The following is a 26761-nucleotide window of genomic DNA, read 5'->3' on the forward strand; positions in this document are numbered from 1 at the left end:
TTGCATAGACAAGGACTTATCAGACATGGTGACAAAGTTCATTGTGAACTATGACACAATTCATAACACAACTTATTACAATGAAATAGAGGAAGGTGTGGTAGTGAATAAAATGGGAGAGGATGAACTTAAAGATGATGACACTAATACACCGTCTCTGAATTTAGTTGAGGTAGCTGATTTAAGTCTTCATTCAGCAGAAGAGGACAACAGCAAAAACGATGCTATCAGCCCACCTCAAGATGGAGAAGTTGCAAATGAAAACACTCATACATGTTCTGATAATGAGGCACCTACTAACTGCCTGCTTGCAGGTGAATTATCTGAATGCAACGATTCCCAAAACCTTTATGCAGAGATTGAGGAACCACCATCAGACAGTTGTGTGGATCCAGACACACAACAGTCCCATATCAGTGAAAGAGAGGCTCTTCTCTCTGTGAACTCTATTGAATGCAACAGTGACCTCTGTGATAAGGACCATGGTGCAGGTGCAAACTGTGTACATCATGAGGCAGAAGAGGATGTGGCCTATAATGAGACTGGGCTTTATTCAAAATCTACAAACTGCAGTCAACCATCGCTATGTGAGGAATACCCTTATGATGTTATTGGCACACTTGACGACAATAGTACATGGCAGGCTGAACGTGCTACCAAAGACCCATCTGGAAGATTCAGGTTTGCAGATGAAACAGTAGATGCATTTGAGACTTACTCTGTCATAGAGGTTGTGCCAAGTGATTTGTCATGCACCTCTGATCCAGAAGCAAGATGCACTGAAGAGGAGCCCAGCAATGAACAACCAATGGCCTCTGGGAACACAACAAAAGAAACGTCAATCCAAGAACCTTACTATGTATCATCGAATGATGTGGCAGAGTTAGAAGAGGAACAGGCAAAATTAGAAAATGGTGTATCTCAGCCTGAAATGCCTTGTGAGGGTAAAGAGATGGCAAAAAATGAAGCAGTTGATGAATATGCTGATATTGAAGAACAGGATGGTGATGGACTGCAAGTGGAATGCGTGTCATCTGAAGATTATGTTGAGATAGGAGATGAAGATGAGCCACTCAACATGGAGAGGAAAACAAAAGGTAAAAGTGTGAGAGAAAGGTCAGCTAGACGCGGACATGCCCTCTTGAGTCAGAGGAACAGCTGCCAGCCACGTCTCAGACTTTGCAACATTACTGTTCCAGCTGATTTGGATTCAGGACTAACTCCAGAACTTACCAACCGTGTGGTTTTTGCCCACACCACAGAAGCCTTTGAGGAAGACATAGAAGAGCTGGATTGCCATATTGTGCCTTTCTTTGAGGACTCGGACACAGAAAGTGACGAACACATTTATGAAGAGGCTGGCTTTGACTCCGAGGGTGAGAACTTTATCTCTCTGGACAGGAAAAGCGTTGTGACAAGATCTCGCTCGCTCTCTGGAAAAGTACCTGGGTATGTTCCTGAGACTGTGCCTGAGGAGACAGTAACTGAGTTCCAGAATCATGACTACTACACTGTCACTTTAGACCAGAATGGAGATTTACACCCCAACCAATCAGAACAAACAGAGGCCAATCGAATAATTCCTTCACTCAAACCAAGACGCTTTCTTTTGTCTCCTCGGTCACTTTCTGTAGAGGGCAAAGATTTGTCGTTCTTAGGGGAGTGTGAGAAATCCCCTAGAGAGGAAGGTAGATTGCAAAGGAAAGATGACACACTTTCGTTGCCTTGTGTTATTCCTTCTTCGGGAAGCTTTTCTCAGAGAAGCCACCAATCCTCAAGCGGTGTGTCAACACCTACATCTTTAGTTGATATCCCACCACCTTTTGAGTTAGCTTACATAACTAAAAGGCCTGTAACCAAAAGCTCTCCATCCCTTCTAATTCAACATGAGTCTCCTGACAACCAACAAAAGAAAAAGACCTCATTTAAACGTTTTTTGGCCCTAAAATTTAAGAGAAAACCTGAAAGTAAAGCCCGCGGAGATGGAAGTGTCCGCTCCTCTAGGTCATCGTCTGAGTCTAGCCACCATGGGCCCATTCGGGTGCTTGAGCTTGATCGTAAGAGTGCAAGTGGCTCCCCCCAAATTCAGTCCCGTGTGTCAATGCCACAACGTAACTCAGACTTACCGAACACCTTTGTTCTCTACAAAGAGAGGCAAAGGAGGCAAGGTGCTCCCAAGAGTTATGGCAACAGGGGTATTTCCAGAGTGGAGTCCTTTGAGGACCGTTCTCGGCCTCCCTTCATGCCTCTGCCCCTAACTAAACCACGCTCAATCTCTTTCCCAAGTGCAGATACATCTGATTATGAAAATATTCCGGCAATGAGCTCAGACTATGAGAATATTCAGATTCCACATGGCAGGCCCACTCGGGCAGTTACTATTACAGAGTTCTTCGATGACCAGACTCGGACAACAGCGCCTGTCAATGAGAACGATGGTTATGTGGACATGAATAGCTTTGCTGGAATTGAAAACAAGTCCACCACACAAGAGCAAGACAATGAAAGGTATAGTGAGTCTTATATACTTTGGTGCACAATTTAAAAAGGTTTTGTGATCTGAAAACAGTTACTGAAATATGCCCAGGTCAAACTGTATTGGTGGGAGCATTTATTATTTTTGTTGTAAACTTGTCTAGAGAGTTACATTTTGCATGTTGAAATCCCTTCCTCTGAACACAATGGCAATACCATCACACAAGTCTAAAGGAAGTGCTGGCCAAAACAATGTTAACAGGAAATTTGACAACTATTTGGTCACTCTGATAGTTCAGCTTGCTCCTTTCTCTGTCTCGGAAAGCTTTCCGTACTCTTCCTTGCTAAGTAAACAAGACTTAGCATTAGCTTGCTTAGCATTAGTTTACACACCTTCTATTCATAATGAAAATTATGAAATATTAAAATGAATTTCAGCTAGTACATCTTTTTATAACCTTGCCTGATACTTTGTGGGTGCTTTGTTATGTTATGTTAGAGGAGCAGCCTGTGGCGCTGAGTTTCATTGAAAAGATGGACTGTGCTTGCAGGAGAGCTTATCTGATTTTCTCATTTGCGGGATTTGATGGTACATTTGTTGAAATACCCTCTCTGTGTGACAAAGGATACAATGCAATAGTTCAATGATACAAATAGTTCAGTTTGGAGAGAAAGCGGATTAAACGTTAAGGCTATTTATCACCTTTATTGCAATGCTCTTATAGCCTGATGCTGCTGAGTGGAAGGGAATAGAGAATAAAACAGAGATTTTTCTGTCCCTTGGGTGAGCATTTTGGTTGCATGTTGTGTTATTAAGCCAAGTTTTGTGTGTGTTTTGTTTATTAGGCTTTTGGGATAATGGATTTAAAAGGTGTAAAGAAGAGTGATGCTTTGACCTTATTTTGACCGTATGACCCTCTCACTTTACCCACCCTAGGCCTAGAGTCATCATTAGAAATCTCTGCTCCATTACCAATGTAGTTAAAGGCACACGCTGTTTCAAGTGGCCTCTGGGTAGTTTTATAATCAGATTTCCGGAGAAACGCCTGGGAAATTTACAGAATAGCTTTTATTGTAGTGGTATCTTGATTGTTCCTCACTTGATACTGTGTTTTTTAGAAAACAATTTCTACAAAAACTTGTATAATTTTCATGCTTTGTTGTTTTGGTGGTAACTATCGTTTTATAATAAAATCCCTCAATTAAAATTCAACAGAGTGAGAACACAGCGCAAAGCAAACCAGAATTAAATTTCAACCAAAAATTATTTTCTAATTAAGCGCTTCTTTGAAAAGTTAGCATACCTGAACAAATATACTGTATCAGTTATTCATGTTCATTATTGCAAGATACACCCATATGATAATACAGCTTCAGTTGCTTAAGTAGTAAAAGGACCACAGAAATGTGCTTTCAACACCAGAATAAAAATAATACCTGGTGTAAATAGCCTCAACATTCTTTACTAACCACAGTATGAGTATTTACAGGTCTTTAAAGTCCTGTTTTCACTGCAGCACTTCTCTGTAAACTGGTATTGACTTATTTTTAAGTGCTGAGGACAGTGTGAATACTCAATATATCTAAATATTACCTCTGGCCATAATGTGTAAGTTCTACACTTTTGAGCATCCTCCATTATTCAGGAGATGATATGGGAATCAGAGACCTTTCTTCTTGTGACATTATTGACTCATTGTGTCGCTGTGCAATTTAACAGCATTGCATGTTTGCAAATGGGCCTATGTGTGTGCACTATTAGCTGATGTGTGTCCCAAGAGAACCCCTGTCTCAACTGTTTTTGTTTCGTATTTTGAATGCTTGCAGAGAAAATTTGACATTGCCACTGTGGTGGATGGAGACTCAATGACAGGACAGTGATAGATTGCAAATGCTAAAGAATATTTTTCATGCCATTAGAAAAGCATTTTAATAATAGTCATTATTAAACCCAGTATCACGAAATTACGTACCTATAGTCACATAATTTTGTGAGTCTTTTACGTGACACTGACACGTTTTTCCATCTTTTTGTGTGAACATGTCACGTATTTCTGTTTACGTGTCACTGTCACGTATCTGTTACTCAACTGTTTTGTCCTATTTTCTTACCATTGTCGCTTTGGTTTAGGGTTAGATTTACATAAAATGACATCCTTACCCAAACCCAACTCTAATCGTTATGCCAGGCGACAATGGATTAAAAATCATAAAATATAAAAAATAAATCAGAAATAAACAGAAATACATGACATGCAAATTTATTCACGTTGCAAGTCTAGCATGGAAACTATGGACCTTTTTTGCCCCTGAAATAGGGAACCAATCACAGAACGGGGAGAGGGCAGCAAGACGATGACGACGTCTATGCGACACACTGAAGCAGTTTTGTTTTAAAAGTTGTTTACGTTTGAAATCATGTCGCTCTACATACGTCATCTGGTATAATTGAAACGATTGGCTATGAGCTACGTACAGACGCATTTGATAGACATTGGTAGCGCCCAATAAACAGCTCTGAGCATTCGTAAACCACGCATCAAATATGAGAAAATTAGCATATTGTTCCCAGACCATGTATATGAGACTTGTCTGGTGTTAGCTTAGAAAAAGGCGGAAAAACGTGTCAGTGTCACGGAAAAGACTCGCAAAATTACGTGACTATATGTACATAATTTCGTGATACAGGGTTGCATCGTTAGTTAGTGAGTATGTGAAAGATTTTTTTTGAAGAATTGAGCCTTTTTTATCACAAATGTCACTTTAGTCATTTCATTGGTAGGCCTATTTAACAAATTTGACTGTCTTTTGCTGCAAAACCCTCTAAGTGTATGTAAGCATTTTTGGGAAAGATCTCCACTTTACTAAAAAGTTTTCTGTCGATCTTCACTGTCATTTCTAAACTAAAAACTCTTGGAGCTCCACATTAAAATCTAACGTACGCACGCTGTCGTTCATCCATTCGTCGTCCCTGGACTTAAAGAACTTCCCTGACAAACCGGCTTGCCGTTTAATGGATTCTGCCAACTCAGTGATATTTCTGAATGGCTGGGATTAAAGGGGACATATTAAAAAATCTGACTTTTTCCATGTTTAAGTGCTTTAATTGGGTCCCCAGTGTTTGTATCAACCTAGAAAATGTAAAAAAATCAAATCAAGTAACTTAATTTTGTTAAACCATTCTCTGCAAGCATGTTGAAAAATAGGTAATTGAAATCTGTCTCCCCTTATGATGTCAGAAGGGGATAATACCGCCCTTTAATCTGCACTATCCAACAACAGCACTGCCATTTAGTGCAGAGATCAGCTCATTTGCATTTTAAAGGACACACCAAAAATGGCACAGTTTTGCTCACACCTACAAAGTGGCAATTTAAACATGTTATAATAAATTATCTATAGTATTTTGAGCTAGAACTTCACATACGTACTCTGGAGACACCAAAGTTTTATTGGAAGTCTTAAAAAAGTCTTATGAAATGATATCATTATTTTTGATGTGTGGCTTTTGCATCTAAGCTCTTCAGATAGACACTATAAAAATACTGAACTAAAGTTAGTGGTTTTAATGATAACAGAAGCTTACTGTAGAAAAGAAGAGGCATACAAATATGCAAAGAAGACATGGAAAGAAAGGGAGGTATCAGAATGTATATTCCCTGATATCAAACCTAGGGATGCTCTAACCCAGGTGAGCTACAGAAATCCCTAACCTGCTCCAAAAACCCTAGGCACTAAATTAAATCATTAGAAATAAGATAATAATTAGCTTTTTTAATAAATATGTTTCATTATGCATCTGGTAAAAGTTTTCCCATTGGTGTCTTAGTCTTTAAGGCAATTTGAGCTTTAGAGTTTAGTGACTAAACCATTTAATGCAAATAGAACAAGAACAGGAGATGACCAGCATTTGCTGCATTAATATGAATGGTTGTTTATTTAATAGCTGATAAAGTTGTTAGCTAATACATCTCTTTAATGGCGCAGTGCATCAGACCCTCATGTTCACTTAATAATGATAATGTGGTTATTACTATGTATAATATTACAAAGAAAATGTGCTATAGCTATATGTCAGCATGTGTAAGTTTTGCTTGGATCGAGGAGCTGTCTTTATTTTAAGTCGTGTCAGTATTTTGCTGTGTGCTATTTGCATTAAAACACTCAGAGGTGGGTGCGGGCCTGGATTGATCCAGTCGAGTTAGGCCTGGTGCCCGAAGTGCTCAGGTCATTGCCAGGTTATCCCAAGGGAGTACACACCCAGCCAATGAGCCTCCACGCCACTGTTTACAGGAAATGCAGGACAAGGGCGAGGGGACGGGGTCAGTGGGATGGGGTGGAGACAGGCAATACCGATCTCTCAGACTCCCCTGCGACTCAAACAACAAGGTGAGGTGTGGCACAGTCAGGAAAGCAAGGCTCCCACAAAGATGTTGTTGTTGTCATCGTTCCCAGCTTTCTCCATGTCTTTCTGATACTGCAGCAAAGGCACGGACCCTTTTCGACTGAAATAATATTTACAGCGACTTGTGTAAAAAAGATCCACAATAATCTGTGTACAATCATTTAAACTTAATGTGACCATTGCATTAATAAAATAAATTAAAATAAATGACAAATAAAGTAGGATATAATTAACTAAAATGAAATAAAAAATGCAAAAATATAAACAACACCCTTTATATGTGTTCAAAATATTAAAGCTAACAGGCTAAACCATACATCTCCCAAACACATTTCGCCCATCACTCTCTCCTCATCTGCATTCAAATTTCCACGTTTTGTTAAATGAAGTCTGATAATGAAGTCATCTCAGCGATGCTTATCTTCCGTAATAGCACTATTACACGGATTCATACAGAGCAACACTACTTGTTTTACTGGTTTTCTAATGTATATTTTATTATCAAGAGTTTAAATCAATTGAATTACATATAACAAGCCTCAGGAAAGCAGCAGGCAGTAGGATATATAGGACTGTTATAGGAAATCATTGCACTTTCTCTGTAATTTTCGGCAGTAAATTTAGCTCATGGGTACCTTAAAGAAAACAGCTTTCAAGTGAAGTGCTTTGCGCCATAATTGCTTCTCATAAATGGTAATGTTGAAAACAGGAGATTGTGTAAATCGTCACTTTTGTCCTATATAGGAAGATAATGTAAGATGGAGAGGACCATAAAATACGTCTTGTTTTACGTATAGCATCAATTTTATTTTATGTTAATATTAAGTATCAGTTTGACAGCACAAAGCAATTATTATTAAGTAGATGCTTGACATTCGAGAAAATATTGTTATGTTGTGCCAATTGCCTCACTAGAAAGGATACCAACAGCAATCTGAAATCCAGAGGTGATAGCAGGAACATGGTTTTGTTTTATATCATCCTGGAGAATATAGAACGTTTGGTTAGAATTTATTTATAGTATAGTATAGTAAAATAAATTGGTTGTTTTATCTTATGCTAACTCTTAACTTACTTTCACTGAAAATGGAGTCCTCAGCTGTTGAGATCAATGAAGATTGTGGTGATGTCCTGCCAGAAGGCCCCTAGTGTATGTGCTTCATCTGGGCCCTAAATGAACTGTCACCTCAGCTCCCCCAGTACAGCTGGCTATGAGCAATGAGCAATTTCCACTTCCCCCAGACAGTGTGTGTGTGCTTTCTGCAAATATACTATGTCCTTGTGTGGTATGACACCCAGCTGGACACCTCTAAGACCTTTTGTACACTGTGGGTATGCATACACACGTACACTGATTTGTTTCACTGTACTTGTGAGGACATTGCATACAGATTACATAATAGGCTAATTATATTTTTGTTATCATGAATATACCCTTCACACAATGATCATTAGATTACATGATTTGCTTTATGAGCCTTACAAGTCTGTTTAACATGTTTAAAATTATTATTGAGGTAAACATTTGGCCCTCCTAAGCACATACACTTTTACACCATGTTGATTTTAAACCGCAATCTTTGTAAATCATTAACAAAAAAAAGGTCTCATACCTCAGAAGACCACAAAAATTCAAAAGTATTTTGCTAATGCCTCATATGATCAAGTGTACTTAGCTTACCCTCATGTTTATAGACTACTGTATGTGAATCTGCTTATTTAGCTCCATTGTATATAAGCAGCTTCATTGCGCATATTTGCATATCCTGCAGGGCTGAATCTTCTTTTCACTTTAATTGCTCACCACAGGATCACAAAGCCTGCTCGCAACAGTAAATGTCCTCACAATCTGGCCCCAGTCATCCGTGATACTACTATGAGGAGATCTGGGGAGGAAAAAATGAATTATTTTCACCAGGTCTTGTTTGAATGAAAATGGGAATTTGTTTCTCCTTGGCAAAGGGTAATTTCTGCTCTGCTGGACACCAAAGTGCCCTCTATTAAAAACATTCAGTTAGGGCACAATTTCTGTGTTTTTGATATGGAGAGATGGCCACCACATTGTGTTCAGAGTTTGTGGATTTGGTGTCCACCGTGACCGTAACAGTTTCATTTCTCTCTGAGATTTCATGAATGTTGATAATTACAGCGATGTTAGTGCATTCTTAAAATTTTTAAGTTGTTTTAACCCATAATTGGGTCAAATATGCAAAAACAACAGTGGGTTTAAATTCCACTCAAGTGTTGGGTCGTTTCATTCCATTCTTGAGTATAATAACAACTCAGCATAGGGTTATTTATAACTCAACAGTTGTGTTTGTCCAAATTTGACACAACTATGGATTGAAACAACCAAGCATTATTACAAGTTTGGACTTTGTGAAATACATAAAATGGTAAGTTACATAGAATTGAGTGTTTTTGAAAAGTTAAGCCAAGGATAATAATATATCTGTTTCTTAAAGGGATAGTTTGGCCAAAAACGATATTAAACCCATGATTTACTCACCCCCAAGCTGTCCGAGTTGCATATGTCCATCGTTTTTCAGACAAACACATTTTCGGATATTTTAGAAAATGTTTTAGATCTTTCAGTTGATTAAATGTAATGTTACGGGGTCCACCCATAGTCCACGACCTTCAAGTTCAAAAAAAGTGCGTCCATCCTTCACAAATTAAATCCAAACGGCTCCAGGATGATAAACAAAGGTCTTCTGAGGGTAATCCGCGCGGTGTTGTTGTAGAAATATCCATATTTAAAACTTTATTAACAAAAATAAATATCTTATGCTGCTGCTCTGTGCCCCCGCCCTCCGAATTTGTCATACGTCACTAAGAAAAGTGCGTACACTACGCTAATACTCTCTCCTGAATATAGAGGAGTCTAAAATGGCGGCGCTACCGGAAGGTATTTATTTTCGTTAATAAAGTTTTAAATATTGATATTTCTACAACAACACCGCGCGGATTACCCTCAGAAGACCTTTGTCCAGGAATTTTTCCATTTGATTTTTAACCTAGGGTTATTTTGTTGTAGTTATTCTCCGTGTTTTAGTCTTTATACTTAAAAGGCATTCAGGACGATCCAGGCAGGTACAGTTATGCTGTCATCTACCAACCCAGTATCACGAAATTATGTACCTATAGTCACGTAAATTTGTGAGTCTTAAGCGTGACACTGACACGGTTTTCCGCCTTTTTGCGTGAACATGTCATGCATTTCTGTTTACGTGTCACTGTCACGTATTTGTTACTCAACTGTTTTGACCTATTTTCTTACCACTGTCGCTTCGGTTAAGGGTTAGATTTACATAAAATGACATCCTTACCCAAACCCAACTCTAACCCTAATGCCAGGCGACAATGGTTTAAAAATCATAAAATATAAAAAAAATCATGAAAAAAGGTATAAACCAATACTTAAAGTGACATCCTAATTCAAACACCAAATCTATCCCTAAACCAAAGTGTCAATGGTAAGAAAATGGTAAGACATAAACAGTTGAGTAACAAATACGTGACAGTGACACGTAAACAGAAATGCGTGACATGTTCACGCAAAAAGGCGGAAAACCGTTTCAGTGTCACGCTTAAGACTGACAAATTTACGTGACTATAGGTACATAATTTCGTGATACAGGGTTGCATCTACAGTGGTATATGGATTAATATTATTATTAAACCCCATGATGACATCTAATAAAGTAGTGGGTATACTCCGTATACCTGCGTATACCCTGCACTACACCACTGGTCATCCATAAATGTTATTTATGTGTGGGGAAGTACACTCCCTTCTGCACCACAGCTTCGACATGCATTGTACACTTGTTAACCTTGGGTTAATGTTCCTACTCATATATTTATGATGTTAATAGCATTGATTTGACCAGTACAGTATTCAGCCTGTTTAAATAACTGCTTGGCCATTTGTGAAAATGTCACACTAGTTAATGCATTTGTAATCAGGTACTCAGATCTCAGCTCAGAATGACCCAGGGTTAAGCATACAGTAGCATGAAAGCCTGTATGAATACTAACCAATTTATAGTATGCTTAGTCTCCTGTCATCTATTCCTAGTGCCTACACTGAGCCATTCCCAGTGTGTCCTGCACCTGCCACTGTATCCAATGAGGAAGACCATGGACGCACCTCTGAGGAAGAGGACGGTTGTGTAGACCAATGCAATGACAGACAGGTTAGTCAACAATACTTTTGCAAAAATTTGCAATCACTACTTGCTGCTTTACTGTATACTATGTAAGACACAATCTTACATATGTATATTTTATATTTGTACAGCCTCTCATAACCTTCCATATCCTTAATAAAGTAAATACAGTGTTGCATGTTAAAGTACTGTAGATAAAAACAATGACCCTCTCTGTTAAGTGGAATTCCCTGTGTGTGCAATTTTTATGAGATCCAGGTTCAAGCATCTCTTGGCAGTTAGTTTAATGCTACAGTGAGAGCCGGACCCCACCTCTTCCCTCTGCCACTGTAATATCAGTCGGGGCCCCGGCCTTGTGACGACTGCTTCCTTGTTTTCTTCGTCTTTAAAAAAAAAGAATATCTGAGGTTGGGAGTAACCTATCCCAGTCACATTTAAACACAGCAAAAAGATGGAATGAAGCCAGCTGACATTTAGTTTTTGGAAAGTTATTAACAAATTCTTTTGTTATGCTCTTATAAATAATAATTTTTTTAACAATGCAAAGCAAACAGGTTCTTGTTGAAATTTGAGCAAAAACTTACGTATTGGAACATGGAAAACATAAATATGGAAAACTTGTAGTTCCACCAAAAATTAAATTTAACACATGATTTACTCACCCCGTTGCCATCCGATACATATGAAGAGTTTTGTTCCAAAACGTGATAACTCCGTTTTTGAAATTTTGGTCAAAACATGTTTATTATTATGTTATCATGTTTTTATTGTGCTACTTAGCTGTATTTTTTAGTTATGAAGGCTTAAATCAAGCAAACCAACTGCAGTCTGATTGATATTATTTGGAACGCACAATCAAAAAACAAGATTTTTGAATAATTTTAAAAACGGAGTTATCTAGGAACCAAACTCTTCATATGTCCATCATTTTTCAGACAAACACATTTTCAGATATTTTAGTAAATGTACTTACTATTTCAAGCTTGATAGAATAGGGTCCAAATTTCTTCAAATCGAAAGAATGTGCCTCCATCCTTTACACAAGTAATCCAGATGGCTCCAGGGGGAAAAATACAGGCCTTCTGAGGGTAATCGATGTGATTTTGTAAGAAAAATATCCATATTTAAAACTTTACAAACGAAAATGACGCGTACGATGCTCAATAATATCCCCTTGTCTTATATTGTCTTATATTGAAATCCTCCTCCATTTTTTTAAATCCTCATTTTAACTTGTGACTGGCGTTGTTTTTTTGCTCCCTGCTCTGTGCCTCCACCCCTCGCATTCGTCACTAAACCATTACATCACACTGAAACATTTCAGTACTTAACTTTTTCAATAGTTCATTTCTTAATTTTTTATAAAATCTTATATCGTGCTTCTATATAGCTTTTGTCAGTTTAAAATTGCTTGCAAGCCAAAGTCATTAGTGATTTTTAAAATTACCCTTAAGTCAATTCTTTTTAAAGTAATTCACAAATTGGTCTCAGTGATAGGCTAAATAAGCAAATTTAATTTGAAGTTTACAAAGTTCAGATAAAACAATCATACATCAGTACTAGCAGTCACTAAAGCATGTAGTCGTTCCTTAATATGTCCATTCAATAGTAACAGTCTTGTTCAGACAGCCATGATTAGCTTGCAGATCAATGGTGGATTTGTGCTTGCCACGAACGAACATAGCCTCTCATCCATAATGCATCTGTGTTTAAAGCTGCATGTTCAGGAAAGCTTTCTCATTTATTTTGGGCCTTAATGAAATAATCAGTCTTCTTTTGACAGGATTAGATGAAAAATTTGATCAGAACGTCTCTCTCTCTCTCTCTCTCTCTCTATCTATCTATCTATCTATCTATCTATCTATCTATTATCTTTTATTTACCACCTTTCTTTCGATCACTCTCAGATTGATGGGCGATCCAGAGCCTACTACATTGTTAAAGATCTTGTGGATTCAGAAAGAGAGTAAGTGTTTGTGCCACTGTGTTTTTAATATATATATATATATATATATATATATATATATATATATATATATATATATATATATATATCCAGATACAGAACAATTATAGTTTAGAAACGGCGTATTGATGTTGATCATCTTTTTCAAGCTTTCAAGCCCTGACTACATCTTTGCCTAATCCTATTCACTCAACAGCTCATCTGGTACACAAAGTGACAGCTTATTACTGGAGTGTCCGCTTTAAGATATTGCTTTTCAGAAGTGTCTCAATGAGTCATTTAGCCTGTAAAATGATTACAGAGTGATCTATTATGTCTAAGCAAGCCTATTATCTCCCCAAGCCCTTGAAATATCTTTTTGTTATGTATCTGACTTCATAAATCAATATTTTATTAAATCGGAATACTGTAGGATATACTGTATCTGTTTAAAAATATATATATTATATGTGTTCTGTGTTTTTAAGAAATTGTAAAACAATATATATATTTTTTAATTTCATTTCATTTTTCTGATTTTAATAATTTACAGACACGTGAAAGCTCTGAAGATTCTTCAAGAGGTAGGAAAACCTATTTTTGTTACTTTTGAATTAGAATATAATATTTATTGAACTGTCAGAAAGGTCATAAAATGATCCCTAGCTGTCCCTGGGGTGCATCCTTTCAAAAGGTACACCTTTGCACCTAAAGTCATATTAGTACCTCAGTAGAGCTTTGTGCAAGGGAGTGCATATTAGGAACACACTTACAAAATAAAAATGTACCCTGAATGCTTTGTAATTCAGTTTTGATTAAAGAGTCTACCAAATGCATTAAGAAGTTTGAATAAGTGATGTAATCAATTACAAATGTAAACCTACGGTACAAATTATTGGCTAGCAAATCTTTCCAAACAATACCCTGCTCTTTTGTGTATAGTGTTCATGTGGTTTCATAATAGAGGTTTATCGTGTGTAGACCTGGGCTTATCTATCAGTACCCATAACCCCTTGTATCTGTGTAGCCCTTTTATCCATGTCTCTGAGCTCCCATCAGTTTGGTTTGGATATGTTTATACACCTGAGTGATTGAAAAAAAACCCACCAGCCCATATGCTTTTAGCAGTCCTGTCTTTTTGTTTTTAGATACTAGTGGCTAATGATAATGTTTTTACCAGTATAATAAAATTTTATGCATGCATGCTTTTTTATGTATATTGCGCACAAGCTGTGTCAAGAATCTAGATTTTTGTAGTGCAAAGGTCCCATACAGATAAATGGGATATACTGTAGACTGTACTTCTAAATGAAAGACTGATGACAGAGTACTAATGATGTAATCGTCTGCATCTTGGCAGCCAATTGCGTCAGTCTTTATTTTCCTTCCTTCCAAACACACACATACAAATCACACATACATATATACACATACATGTAGAGATACACTTGGGTGGGAGTGGGTGTGTGGGGTAAGGGGGGTAGCACAGCTTTATCAGTGTTGTTTCAGTAACTGAGACTTCCTGGCCTTGACAACCTTGCCTTGAAAAAGTCAGCCTGCGAGTGACGCAAAGCCTACGCACCAGGTCTTTGTTTTGGGTATCTTCTCATGTGCTTCGTTACCTCTAAACATACCAACAACACACAAACACTATTGTAGTGTTGTGCATGCACTGGACAGGCATGTTTGAAAGCACCTAGTATACAGTATATATAGCAGACAAATTAGTTTAATGGTCTTGAAGCTAAAATTAATTCAATGATTGGCCCCAAATCTCTCATAAATGCTTTTACTTCTCTTACCTTAAGATAATAACTTTTATGTTCCCCTTGTGGCTTTAAAGGTTTTAGTAGGGATGGGCGGCATGATTGTATGTAGTGAGATAGAAATCTGTGAACTGGCTGTTGGTTATGAATTTTGCTGTTTAGTTTATACTGTGGATAGATCTGCACAGCCGTAAGTGTTCAGAAATGCTTTATGTTATTTACATCTGAGAGAAACATCAATGAAACACAAAGCAATTTGGAAATGTGGGCATAATTTTAGTAAACCTGTGTAGGTAATTTTTGGTTAGATCATCCTTTGTCTTTAGCATGTCTTATATGAAATATTGTGTACATTTTTACGGTCAATATCGTGAGATTAGCTATAGGTGCTTTCTTACATCTCTAGATAAAGTTTAATAAAAACGTCAAAGGTCTTTGTTAAAATAAGTGTCAGTGTCTCTGAATAGATTGGTTTTTCAGACTGTACTTAATATTGCTCTGAGTTGTACTATGACCAATCCAAGTTATCATTTGTTTTCATTATCTCTCCCACTCTGACAGCCAAAGTGTCTTTCTAACCCAGTTCCCTAGGGTTGTGCGTCAATGTGTGTGCGTCAATGTGTGTGCGTGTGCATGGGTTGTAGGGTCCGTGAGAGTGATGAGATTATCTTAGAAAAACCTATAACCTATTGTGTGAAACATTGTCCTCTAGACGTTGACCTTATGGCCAGATTTAGCAGCTTTGTATTCATGATTAATGCAATATGTATCTCAATGATCAAGTTGGGACTGAGCTCATGGAGCAGTTTAACATAATCTAGCGGGAAGTGAAGTCCTTCGCACAGTACACCTCATGTAAATTACAGTACTTCATATTCACCAGTTTAATTGCCTCATTTGAATAAAATAAGGCATATAGTGAATAGATAACCACTAAAGAATGCTAATGATATTCATGCCTATGTGTCTCATGTGGATATGCCGTATTGTATTTTAATAGTAATAAAATTATAGGTTCTCTTATACAGTAATACAGGTATTACAGATTTGCCCAGAGCATCATTGATGAATACTTGTAGGGATTTTAGAAGTAGTAGCGTAGTTGTAGTATTTGTAGCCTTTGTTAAGCAGAATGTTTAGTTTGATGATACCTGATGTCCTATAAATATTTATACTGCATTTAACAATTAGTAGATACGTGAAAAACATAAAGATATCATTAATCACTCTGTGTGCGTTGTGTTGAATAATAATGAACTGGAGGATCTAAGTCACCTTGATTTTCTGTCCACTATAACATCATTAAATCAACGTTTGGCTGCTGTCAACAATGACTTTGAGGGTGTTTTTACCAGTGTTGCATAGGGATTTGTGCAGTTTAGGTTCAGCATACATCTCTTAAAGGGACAGGACAGTACTGTAACCTTGTGTTTTATATACTGTATGTTAAAGTAGAGATCATTGCAAATTATAATACACGTGAGTACAGTATATGCAACAATGATGTTTATCTTTGTTCACAATTGTTATAATAATGTAGAGTTAAATTTTATTTTACAGTGTTGTTACAGTGTAAACATACATTTAAGTACGGAGTAATAATGATTAACAACGTACTTACTATAGGGTTAGGTTTAGAGTTTGGTTAAGGGTTAGTTTCATGTACAGTAATTATGTAATTTACTGGTATTAGTAATCGCATGTAACGTGTAACATGCCGCTAAAATTAAGCACAGAATTTAGTTTTTTTACATATACGTGAACATACACGCACAGTCGAATGCACAGCCTTGCAAGGCATAGTTTACATGTAAAACAGTACATACATGCGCGACCTTCGCATACAATGTGAGCAGGGTTTCAAAAATCCGGTGGTGGACATACAGTATACAGTACTCTTCTGATGATACAAATTGCGTACGTTGCAAAAATGGACTATACTTCAGCCTTAAAGGGACAGTAAGTAGGATTTACCCCCATCTAATAGTGAAATTGTATTCTGCATTCAAACGAATAGTGATCTCTCTAGCACCTCGCTTTTCCAAATACTCACTGATCTCCTTGTCCGTTTAAGCTGGTTCATGTGTTTGAATAAAAACGCATTGTGGAAACGCGTTGGTAGACTAGTGCTTTTTGTCCCTCTCTGCTATTATAGTTTTTCAATAGGGATGCACCGATAGGATTTTTGGCCGAAAACCGATACCGATTTAAACAGACAACTTCTGGCCGCTGCCGATATTAAACACTTGTATCCAATACTATACAGTTGGTCTTTTAAATCGTTTATTTCTGAATCAAATTATTTTTACTGCACATGGATTGGATCTAATTAACATTCAACTGACCAACATAAGAAGAGAGGCACAAATTATGCTAAAACAAATATAATAAGACAACATGACAACCTTCAAAGGTGGTTTTTGCTATTCAGCATTTCTTTTATTAACAACATTAACTCATTTTTTACATATAATGGATTTCTTTAATAAACATAAATAATGCCAGTGCTATTGCTTTAAACAGAGTATAAATATTGCTACTTCAAAAAAAGTTGGACTTCTTATCCCCCACTAAATTGCAGTTTCTTTTATTGTCCAATACATTTGAGCCAGCTCAACAAAGGTATTCTGTTGGTGCTTAAGTATAGTGCACACCAGAACATTAAATCATTTTAATTGAACAACAGACATGCAACTCATTGCCTTTATGCGGTTAATTAATAAACAATCGGTATCTGTCTTTCTCATGCTATTGCAGATATGCAGATGGTTTCAAATTCATCAAAAATCAGCCGATAAATATCGGCGGCCGATACATCGATGCATCACTATTTATCAATACTGCGGAACGACATGGAAGCCTTTACTTGACCTCTATTGTATTGAACCTACCCAGCCAGATATTTATTAAAGAGCACCTATTGTCCGATTCACGTTTTTTAAATTTCCTTTGGTGTGTAAGTGTGTATTAGTACATGTTAACAATATGCAAAGGGTACAAACCCCAAAGTAAACGATGACGCAAGTTATCGTCTCCAATGTTAATCTCTTTTCTTGGAGTACAACAAACACAGGGATTGTAGGCAACAGTTTACTTCCAGGGATTGGTGACGTAGACAGGACCTACATTATCATAACTCCTCCCGCTTCGGACTCACAGCCTGTAAGTTTACTCCTGTTAGCAACCGAATCTTTCAAACATGGTAAGGAGCGTCAAGTTTCCGGCTGACGTCAGAGGTATTCAGGCCAATCACAACGTACAGATTAGCTGGCCAAACAGGGTCACAGAGCTTTTCAAATCCATCCGAGTAAAATCTGCAAAAATGTACGGTATGTGGAAAGTAATGTGTTTTTTAACCATAAACCACGCGAACACATTGTATTATACCAAATACACAAAATAACGTTGTTTTTTAGCATTGAAATAGGTGCTCTTTAAATTGACTTTTTTAGGAGAAAGAAAGGGTCATTTTGAGTTTGAAACAACATGAAAGTGTGTATATGATAACTATCTTTTTTTAACTATTCCTTTAAATCTCTTAAGCACTAAAGATCAGTACTAATAATACTTTCCTTGAATGCTTGGGTTTTATTTGTTTCTCTATTCTCTCTCTCTCTCTCTGATATGAACGGAACGGAACGCTCCATCAGAACGCTACATGATAGATCACATGGCCTATTGTTCCATTGTTTGATACTGAATAGCACAAAAATACAAAGAATTTCCACAACCCGTCCCTAATGGGAAATTACGGCAACAATTGTACTGCCGGGTGCTTTAATAACAGACTAGATATGTAATTTTATTCAGTTTTGTTCCAGTCTTATAAAAAACACTGGAAAAATATATATCTACAAGTTTCTTACAACCATTATATCCCAATGTTACAGTTTATTTACCTCAGCTGAATAGTAAACATATGAAGCCATAAAAGTATGATGAAAGTTACTGTAAAGCAAAACACTGTTTTTTAAATATTAGTCAGCGAGTTTTAATTATTAAAATGCCTTTTCATAGCAGCTTCAGGGCAACAAGAAAAACTGTAAAATATCACTAAGTTATTTATGAGGGCATTGACAAATGGAGACACACATGCAATCGATATACACTGATTTATGTTCAAAGCTCAGAAAGGATTCCAGCGTATTACCTCCCACCGCGACCGCTTACATGTGAACGTGTTTTATGTCACCACTTTCAACACAACACTAAAGCACACACATACAGCTCTTTGTCAATGTAGATCCTTTACGACTAAGCCTGTAGAAACAATTCAGGACAGATTTTACCCCCCAAACCAATTCAAAAGGTACACAGTATTTTTATGTACAGTAGCTGAAGTAAATAAATCCTCTCTCTGGATTCTTACTAGTGGTCACTGAACAGGCCAGCTCATAACCTCTCAATTTGACTGTCAGTCACATTCAGACCAAATATATTCAGCTGAAACTAATAACATGTGAAATTGTGTTTAAGCTGCTGAAGGATGGTACACAGGCTGCTCACAGACCACAATCAAGTGACTTAAGCTTTGAAAGCTCATCCTGAGGGATAAATGTGGTTCAATTTATAGCGAAATGAAAGGGCAAGTAGAGATTAAGAGTGTATGGCATAAAAGACTGAATACAGTTTCTCGCCTGATGTTGTTCTTTGTGGAAATTACTGTGCATGAGCTGCTGTAGATGCATCCCAGATCAGTAAGTCTGATCTGGGATCAAGTGGCAAAAATGTCAAGAATGCCCATCATGTCTCTGCTTCCTGGCCATGCATTTGTGTTCCCCCACAAGTACATTGTGGCTATTTCGTGCGTTGATCAGGTGGATTGTGCACATCAGTGCCACCAAAAGCTCCCTGGTTCCTACCCTCCTGCCAGACATCCACCTCACTCCCACAGTGCAGTGTGCAGGGGTGCCATCATCTCCATGGTAGAATTTGGTATTCTGTAAAAAAAATAAAAATAAGTTTAAGAAATTAAGTTAAATAATATCAGTTTTTAAGTTATGTAAACTAAATACTAGCCAAAAACTTAAAATAGTAGGTTCAATTGACTTATCATTTAGATTAAACTTGCACGCAACACTGCAGCATTTCAGTGTACTGTTTTTGAAAGACTTTGCTGTTGAATTTGGTTTAGACATTTAAATAAAGTATTTCTGTCACTTTATTCTCCCCCTCCTTCCATGTTATTCTCCTATCGGAGGCATAACACTGCCCATATTTAGTCTGAAATGATCCTCATAGCTCATGAATACAGTATACAGCAAAGCATTAATTTAACATGCAGAGAGGATGTATAGACCCCTTCACGGTTCACGTCACAGGCGGTTCCCACTGCGCATGTCGGGGTCAGAAAAGTAATTACAGCAGATTGAGTTGCGTGTTATTTGGTATCGTATAAATGCCTACTTACGTCGTGGGCTCTGAAAATCGCGCCAGGTCTTCCGTTAAGTTTTCGCGATTCATGCAGAATCTCAAAAACAAAAAATACAACATCTGCGGCTGCAAGCTATTAACGTGCAGACTGGAACAATACAAATATCAAAGAGGCTTGTGATTGTAGTGCTCACTTCATTTGAGGTAAGTCATCATTTTTCAGCCCTGTTAGATTAAATTTTAAAGCCTCGCTTGTATGAACAGTTTGACCCCATGCTGCGCGCGCACCCCGATAGTCATTCAATGTTTACAAACCTTGAAGGGGTCTATACAAAAAGAGCCTTAAAGGAAAGTGCAGTGTTTAATTCCAAGGGTGGACAAATACTCATGAAAATCTAACTTATAATATGATCTGTAGATCTGATCTGTTTTCTATTTTTGTTTTCCATCGTTCCTCATCGCAACCCATTTTCTCTCCAGGACTTTAGAGAAGCGGTGGAGTCAGCAGTTGGAGAAGATGAGGAACCCGTGTTAGAAAAGACAAAACTGGACGAAATCCTTAGCACCCTTCCTCAAGCTTACCACCTCCACACTGAGATTCTCAATGAGTTGGAGACCCGCATTAAACAATGGTACTACTAAAAACACCTGCACAGTACAATGATGCACACAGTATGTCACTTCATGACGTCTGTACTTATACCAAGCTGCTGCATGCACACTCCATCTATACAATCATACATCTTATGGGAAAATAGCTTCTCACCAACTTTACACACATATTACAGATTAGATCTTCTATCTCACCCACAGCAATTCATGTCATGCTATAGTTCCACAATCAATTTTAATGCCAGCATGATTGCCCTTTAAGAAATCAAACCCATCTTGTGTCTCTCGTTCCTATCCAGGGAGGACAGCCCGACAGTGGTTGATGTCATTTTAACGCGCCAGGAAGAGTTTTCAGCTTTTGCGACCTACATCTCAGACTATGACCGCAGCAAGTCACTGCTGGAGGAGAGCTGTAGACAGAATAAAGCTTTTGAGGATCTGGTGAAACAGTTTGAGGTGAGTTCAGAGATAATGTATCTCTGTTTAAATATAGTTTGCTTGCATTTGAGTATTTGAGGTTTGACATTAGGGTTGTAACGGTATGAAATTTTCACGGTATGATAATCGTCTCAGAAACTATCACGGGGTTCGTAGTTTCACGGTATATGTTATAAAATTATTAGTAGTTTTATAATCATCAGCTATAATGACCCTTAAATGAATGAAAACAGATATATCAAAAAAAAAACTTTTGAAAAAAATAAATAAATAATGATGCTGCATCACTTATTTGAACAAAATAAAAAAAAAGTTATTTCTCTTTAGATTTTGCCTATGTATAATCAACTTAAAATTGACTTGTAATATAAATCACTTACATGTGCTTTAGTGTTTTAAGAGAACGAGACAGAGAGCGAGAGGTTACCAGCATTCACATGTAAACAAAACAGACATGTGCGCTTATAAACAGCACTTTATCAGGCATTATAGTGAGATTAAACGACAAGAAAATGCCATCAAGACTCTTCACTTCAGAGGTGCATTTATATAACAGCTTTGTGTCCGAAAACATATCGGCCGAAAATTAAACAGACATCCGTTTCCGATTTATGCCCAATTTTCATGACTGGATTTTGGGATTCCCTCTGCATCATGGAAATAATACTGCTTTAAATTATGAATAAAACACACCTTTATCTGTACAGAGGGATGTGTTTTCGAATATGGTAGCACATGTTCGACGTATTTTCTCCTTTTGCAGCCACTATTCATCCACATTTCTTGCAAACTGGATATCCATCTTTAAGGACAACACATGCTCATTTTTTGGATACCCAAAGTATTCCCATAATGCAGATTTTAACTTTTTCTCAGCGGTGGATAGAGGTTAGATTTTGTGTTCTTTGGCTCTGAAATTTTCTCTGCTGTACAGAGAAAATCTATATAAGTGGTGTCTAGCAGTCATGTGAAATGAAGTATGCACAGAAGCACAGGTGAGATCTCCTTTATTATATTTTTTTCCAAAACCGGTATTAAGCAAATGTTTACGGTATGATGATCGTGCATGTTAATATCATGGTATACCATCATACCGGTATACCGTTACAACCCTATTTGACATAAATTCATTTATCCAATAATTTCTCTTTTAATTAAAAAAATGGGAAATTGCAATGATGGCAGCCGCACTGCTATAGTTATTAAAGTTATCAAAAGCACATGTACAGGACATAACTGTGAATAGTTATTGGTGTGGTAATGACGTTTACTACCTGTAGTGTATTAAAAACACAATTGGCACTGGAATGTGTACCAGAAATGTTCACAACAGAAGTTCCCCATATCATTTAATTTGAGGATGGTTGGTGGAGTCGCTGACCACACATTTCAATGTTGATCGGGATCACCAAAGACAAGAAGCCAGCTGTCCTCGCTCATTAATATGCATGAGCATCTGTATTCAGAGAAGCCTCTGTGGGTGGTAAAGTCTAAATTGGACCTTCAATGTATAGCAGAGAGAGAAAACAGAGTGAGAAAGACTGATTTAACCAAATGTCCCAAATTTGTTGCTCCATTAGCTCCATTAAGGACATTTGTACAAAACATTTCTCTGTACACATACGTGGAGTAAATAACTATGTCTAACATCACTTCTAACTTACATTTTTAGCAGTGTGACAAAAGTTTCCAGAATTACAAGAGATTAGATGCAAATCCGGATTTTGTGGAGCATTTTTATCAGGCATTGCGTTTAGGTTTACTGTAGTATAATTTCACTTTAATGGCATTAAAGGTTGTTAGTCAGTAATTGAAATGCCTTTTTTTCACAAATGTCACATTAGTGTTTAACAAATTTGACTGTATTTCGATGCAAAACCCTCTAAGTGCATGCAAAAATCTATACTTTTTAAAAAAAAGTCTTTATTCACTCTTTACTGTCCTTTCTGAATAAAGTTAAAATGCTTAAAAATGCGGTCAATAACTTATATATTCTGTAAACGTCATTTAACTGGGTAAAAATATACTTGCCGTTTGCACGCTGCTGTTTATCCAATTTAGCCAAGGAATTTGCTGGAAATTGTACATGACATTTAAATAATTCTGCCAACAAACCTGCATTTCTATATGATCTGAGGCCGGGATTAAGCGGATTTGAATTGAAAGCATTACATGAACATATAATACGTGCCGAGAGCATTCAGACAATATCATAATCTTATTTTTGACGAACGTGGAGTTTAGCAGCTTTTGCATCTGAGCTCTTTATATGTTCTTGATTGCCCATTTTAGTTTGTAGCACAGTTAAATACTTTTTTAAAGACTGCCTTGACTGTAGTTGAACATTATGAATAGCTTGTTGCTTTGCAAGACAGTTTATCAGTCCCTCCAGAAAAAACGTGATTATGCGATGGCATGATTCCATGCACAATCAGCCAAAGTCTGCATATTTATGCGGGGGCCACATTTTTTCAAATATGCCGCACTCTCGCCGCATTAATTGCAGATTTTCACTCACAAAATATGCGGGGCTTGCATGATTTCATAATCCCTGCATTTTCGTAGCAAAAAGTCCCATATACCTTTACCTTTAATTTTGCATTTATTTCACACAAGCGCAGCCATTCCCCCTGTTGCCATGGGAACATTATGAAGTGACGTAATTACGCAACGTGAACATAATTGAATGAGAATAGGGTTTTGTGGAATCACTTTTTTCTCTTTTTCACCTAACCACAGTTTTTGCAAGTTCCCGCAGTTTTTGCAAGTTCTCGCAATTTTTGCAAGTACTCACAGTTTCTGCATGTTCCCGCAATTTTTGCAAGTTCCCGCAATTTTTGCAAATACCCCCAGTTTTTGCAAGTTCCCGCAATTTTTGCAAGTTCCCGCAGTTTTTGCAAGTTCTCGCAATTTTTGCAAGTTCCCGCAGTTTTTGAAAGTTCCCGCAGTTTTTGCAAGTTCTCGCCGTTTTTGCAAGTTCCCGCAATTTTTGCAAGTTCCTGCATTTTTGCAAGTTCCTACAATTTTTGCAAATACCCCCAGTTTTTGCAAGTTCTCACAATTTTTGATAGTTCTCGCAATTTTTGCAAGTTCCCGCAGTTTTTGCAAGTTCCCGCAGTTTTTGCAAGTTCTCGCAATTTTTGCAAGTTCCCGCAATTTTTGCAAATACCCCAAGTTTTTGCAAGTTCCCGCAATTTTTGCAAGTTCCCGCAATTTTTGCAAGTTCCCGCAATTTTTGCAAGTTCCCGCAATTTTTGCACGTTCTCGCAATTTTTGCAAGTTCTCGCAGTTTTTGCAAGTTCCCGCAGTTTTTGAAAGTTCCCGCAGTTTTTGAAAGTTCTCGCAATTTTTGCAAGTTACCGCAATTTTTGCAAATACCCCCAGTTTTTGCAAGTTCCCGCAATTTTTGCAAGTTCCCACAATTTTTGCAAGTTCCCGCAGTTTTTGAAAGTTCCCGCAGTTTTTGCAAGTTCTCGCCGTTTTTGCAAGTTCCCGCAATTTTTGCAGGTTCCTGCAATTTTTGCAAGTTCCCGCAATTTTTGCAAATACCCCCAGTTTTTGCAAGTTCTCGCAATTTTTGCAAGTTCCCGCAGTTTTTGCAAGTTCTCGCTGTTTTTGCAAGTTCCTGCAGTTTTTGTAAGTTCCTACAATTTTATCGTAAAAATTGCATAAATATCCTGCATATTCCATTGCAATTTTTATCAAAACGTGCTGCAAGATCAGGATTTTTTGCCCGTCACAATCATAAAAAACTCAGCATTTTTTTGCAAGTTCTCGCAATTTTTGCAAGTTCTCGCAGTTTTTGAAAGTTCCCGCAGTTTTTGAAAGTTCCCGCAGTTCTTGCAAGTTCTCGCCGTTTTTGCAAGTTCCCGCAATTTTTGCAAGTTCCTGCAATTTTTGCAAGTTCCCGCAATTTTTGCAAATACCCCCAGTTTTTGCAAGTTCCCGCAATTTTTGCAAGTTCTCGCAATTTTTGCAAGTTCCCGCAGTTTTTGAAAGTTCCCGCAGTTTTTGCAAGTTCTCGCCGTTTTTGCAAGTTCCCGCAATTTTTGCAAGTTCCTGCAGTTTTTGCAAGTTCCTACAATTTTATCGTAAAAATTGCATAAATATCCTGCATATTCCATTGCAATTTTTATCAAAACGTGCTGCAAGATCAGGAATTTTTGCCCGTCACAATCATAAATAACTCATGATTTTCTGGAAGGCCTGGTTTATATTATCTTCCCTTCACATTGATACACTATATCTTGGTGACATGTCTTTTTATGAGTTAGGGTGTTAAGGTTTAATTGCATGGTTTTTTTTATCTTTAATAACGTGACAACTTGCCATGTGTCAGTTTTCTCCCGTGACTTCCCAATCAATAGCAGAGGCTTAAAGGTAGGGTAACACATTTTGAAAAATGCTAACGGTAGCCGCCTAGCAATGAAATCCCGATCCCACCCTCAAGTCAAATCGCCATCCAAAGTCACGCCTCTTTCCAAACACATGAACACGCACAGATCAGACGGTCACGTCTCATGTCTCATTCACCAGTGAGAAAACTTTGCAGTACAAAGTGAATAACACTTCCAAAATAACCAACATAAACAACTGGTTTACATCAGAATTAGTTTAAGCACACGTTCGATTGTGCAGACGTAGTAACTATATCGTTATGCTAATCCGGAAAACGAACACAAATTTCATAAGCAACACAACGTTTCATCAAAGTAGAATATGTGAATCCATCTCAGTACAAACATATCGCGTACCTACCTTACCAAAATATACAGTGCAACGACCCTTTCAGACCCTTTGCCTCCTGAAGCTGTTTGCATCTCGCGGTAAAGCAGTAAAGTTACCGATGTTAATTTGGGTTTTTGCTCTTGCTGATCCAGGCAGTTTTTGCTGTTGTTGTTATAAAAGATGCATTTAGTTTTGTTGCTCCTGTGTAGGTTGTCAATTTAGCAGAAAAGTTTGCTGTTCTCGCTGTTTACAGACAGAGCGCACGTGAATGCGCCGATGACGTATGGTATTTGCGTGGACTCGCTGCACTGAAAAAAATGATTCATTGAATTTAATCAAATTTTTTAAGGTAAGTGGTTGCAATCAATTTATTTAAGCTACATTTAAACAAAAAAGATTAGTAAAGTAAAATAAAATATAAAACTTTTGTTTAAATGTAGCTTAAATAAATTGATTGCAACCACTTACCTTAAAAAAATTGATTAAATTCAATGAATCATTTTTTTCAGTGTGCGCGGTGGGAATTCAAATTACGCTTACGTATGAGGGACATAAAAGGAAATGTCCGTTCGGACAAAAATCTATGATTTGTTGAACATTTTTTGGTCCTACGCCTTTCACAGATGACATAAATTTTTACAAATACATTTAAACAACTTAACACAGTGATTGCTATCAGAATGTGAGGAGACTTTTAACCAGCATAACTAAAAATGTTTCAGGATCAAATCTGTTACCCTACCTTTAAGATTCAAACAACCCCAAAGTAATAAAACTATTTTATTTCTGCTTATACAGTATCAGTACATACTATTCTACACAAAGGATTGAGTCACAATGTAATTCT

General features: G+C 37.3%; 1 protein-coding gene across 2 annotated transcripts in view; it reads left to right on the forward strand.

Moving 5' to 3' along the window:
* fgd5a (FYVE, RhoGEF and PH domain containing 5a) overlaps positions 1–26761 on the forward strand; it is a 50348-nt gene that overhangs the window by 2400 nt on the left and 21187 nt on the right. For both annotated transcript variants that reach the window (XM_065241502.2, XM_065241503.2), the window contains exons 3-8: positions 1–2508; positions 10962–11079; positions 12960–13018; positions 13551–13581; positions 20617–20768; positions 21048–21204. In XM_065241502.2, the coding sequence (XP_065097574.1) occupies positions 1–2508; positions 10962–11079; positions 12960–13018; positions 13551–13581; positions 20617–20768; positions 21048–21204 (3025 nt within the window). The remainder of the gene's footprint in view (positions 2509–10961; positions 11080–12959; positions 13019–13550; positions 13582–20616; positions 20769–21047; positions 21205–26761) is intronic.

The sequence above is a fragment of the Paramisgurnus dabryanus genome, chromosome 14, assembly GCF_030506205.2.
Source record: "Paramisgurnus dabryanus chromosome 14, PD_genome_1.1, whole genome shotgun sequence".
In the NCBI taxonomy this organism is placed as follows: Eukaryota; Metazoa; Chordata; class Actinopteri; order Cypriniformes; family Cobitidae; genus Paramisgurnus; species Paramisgurnus dabryanus.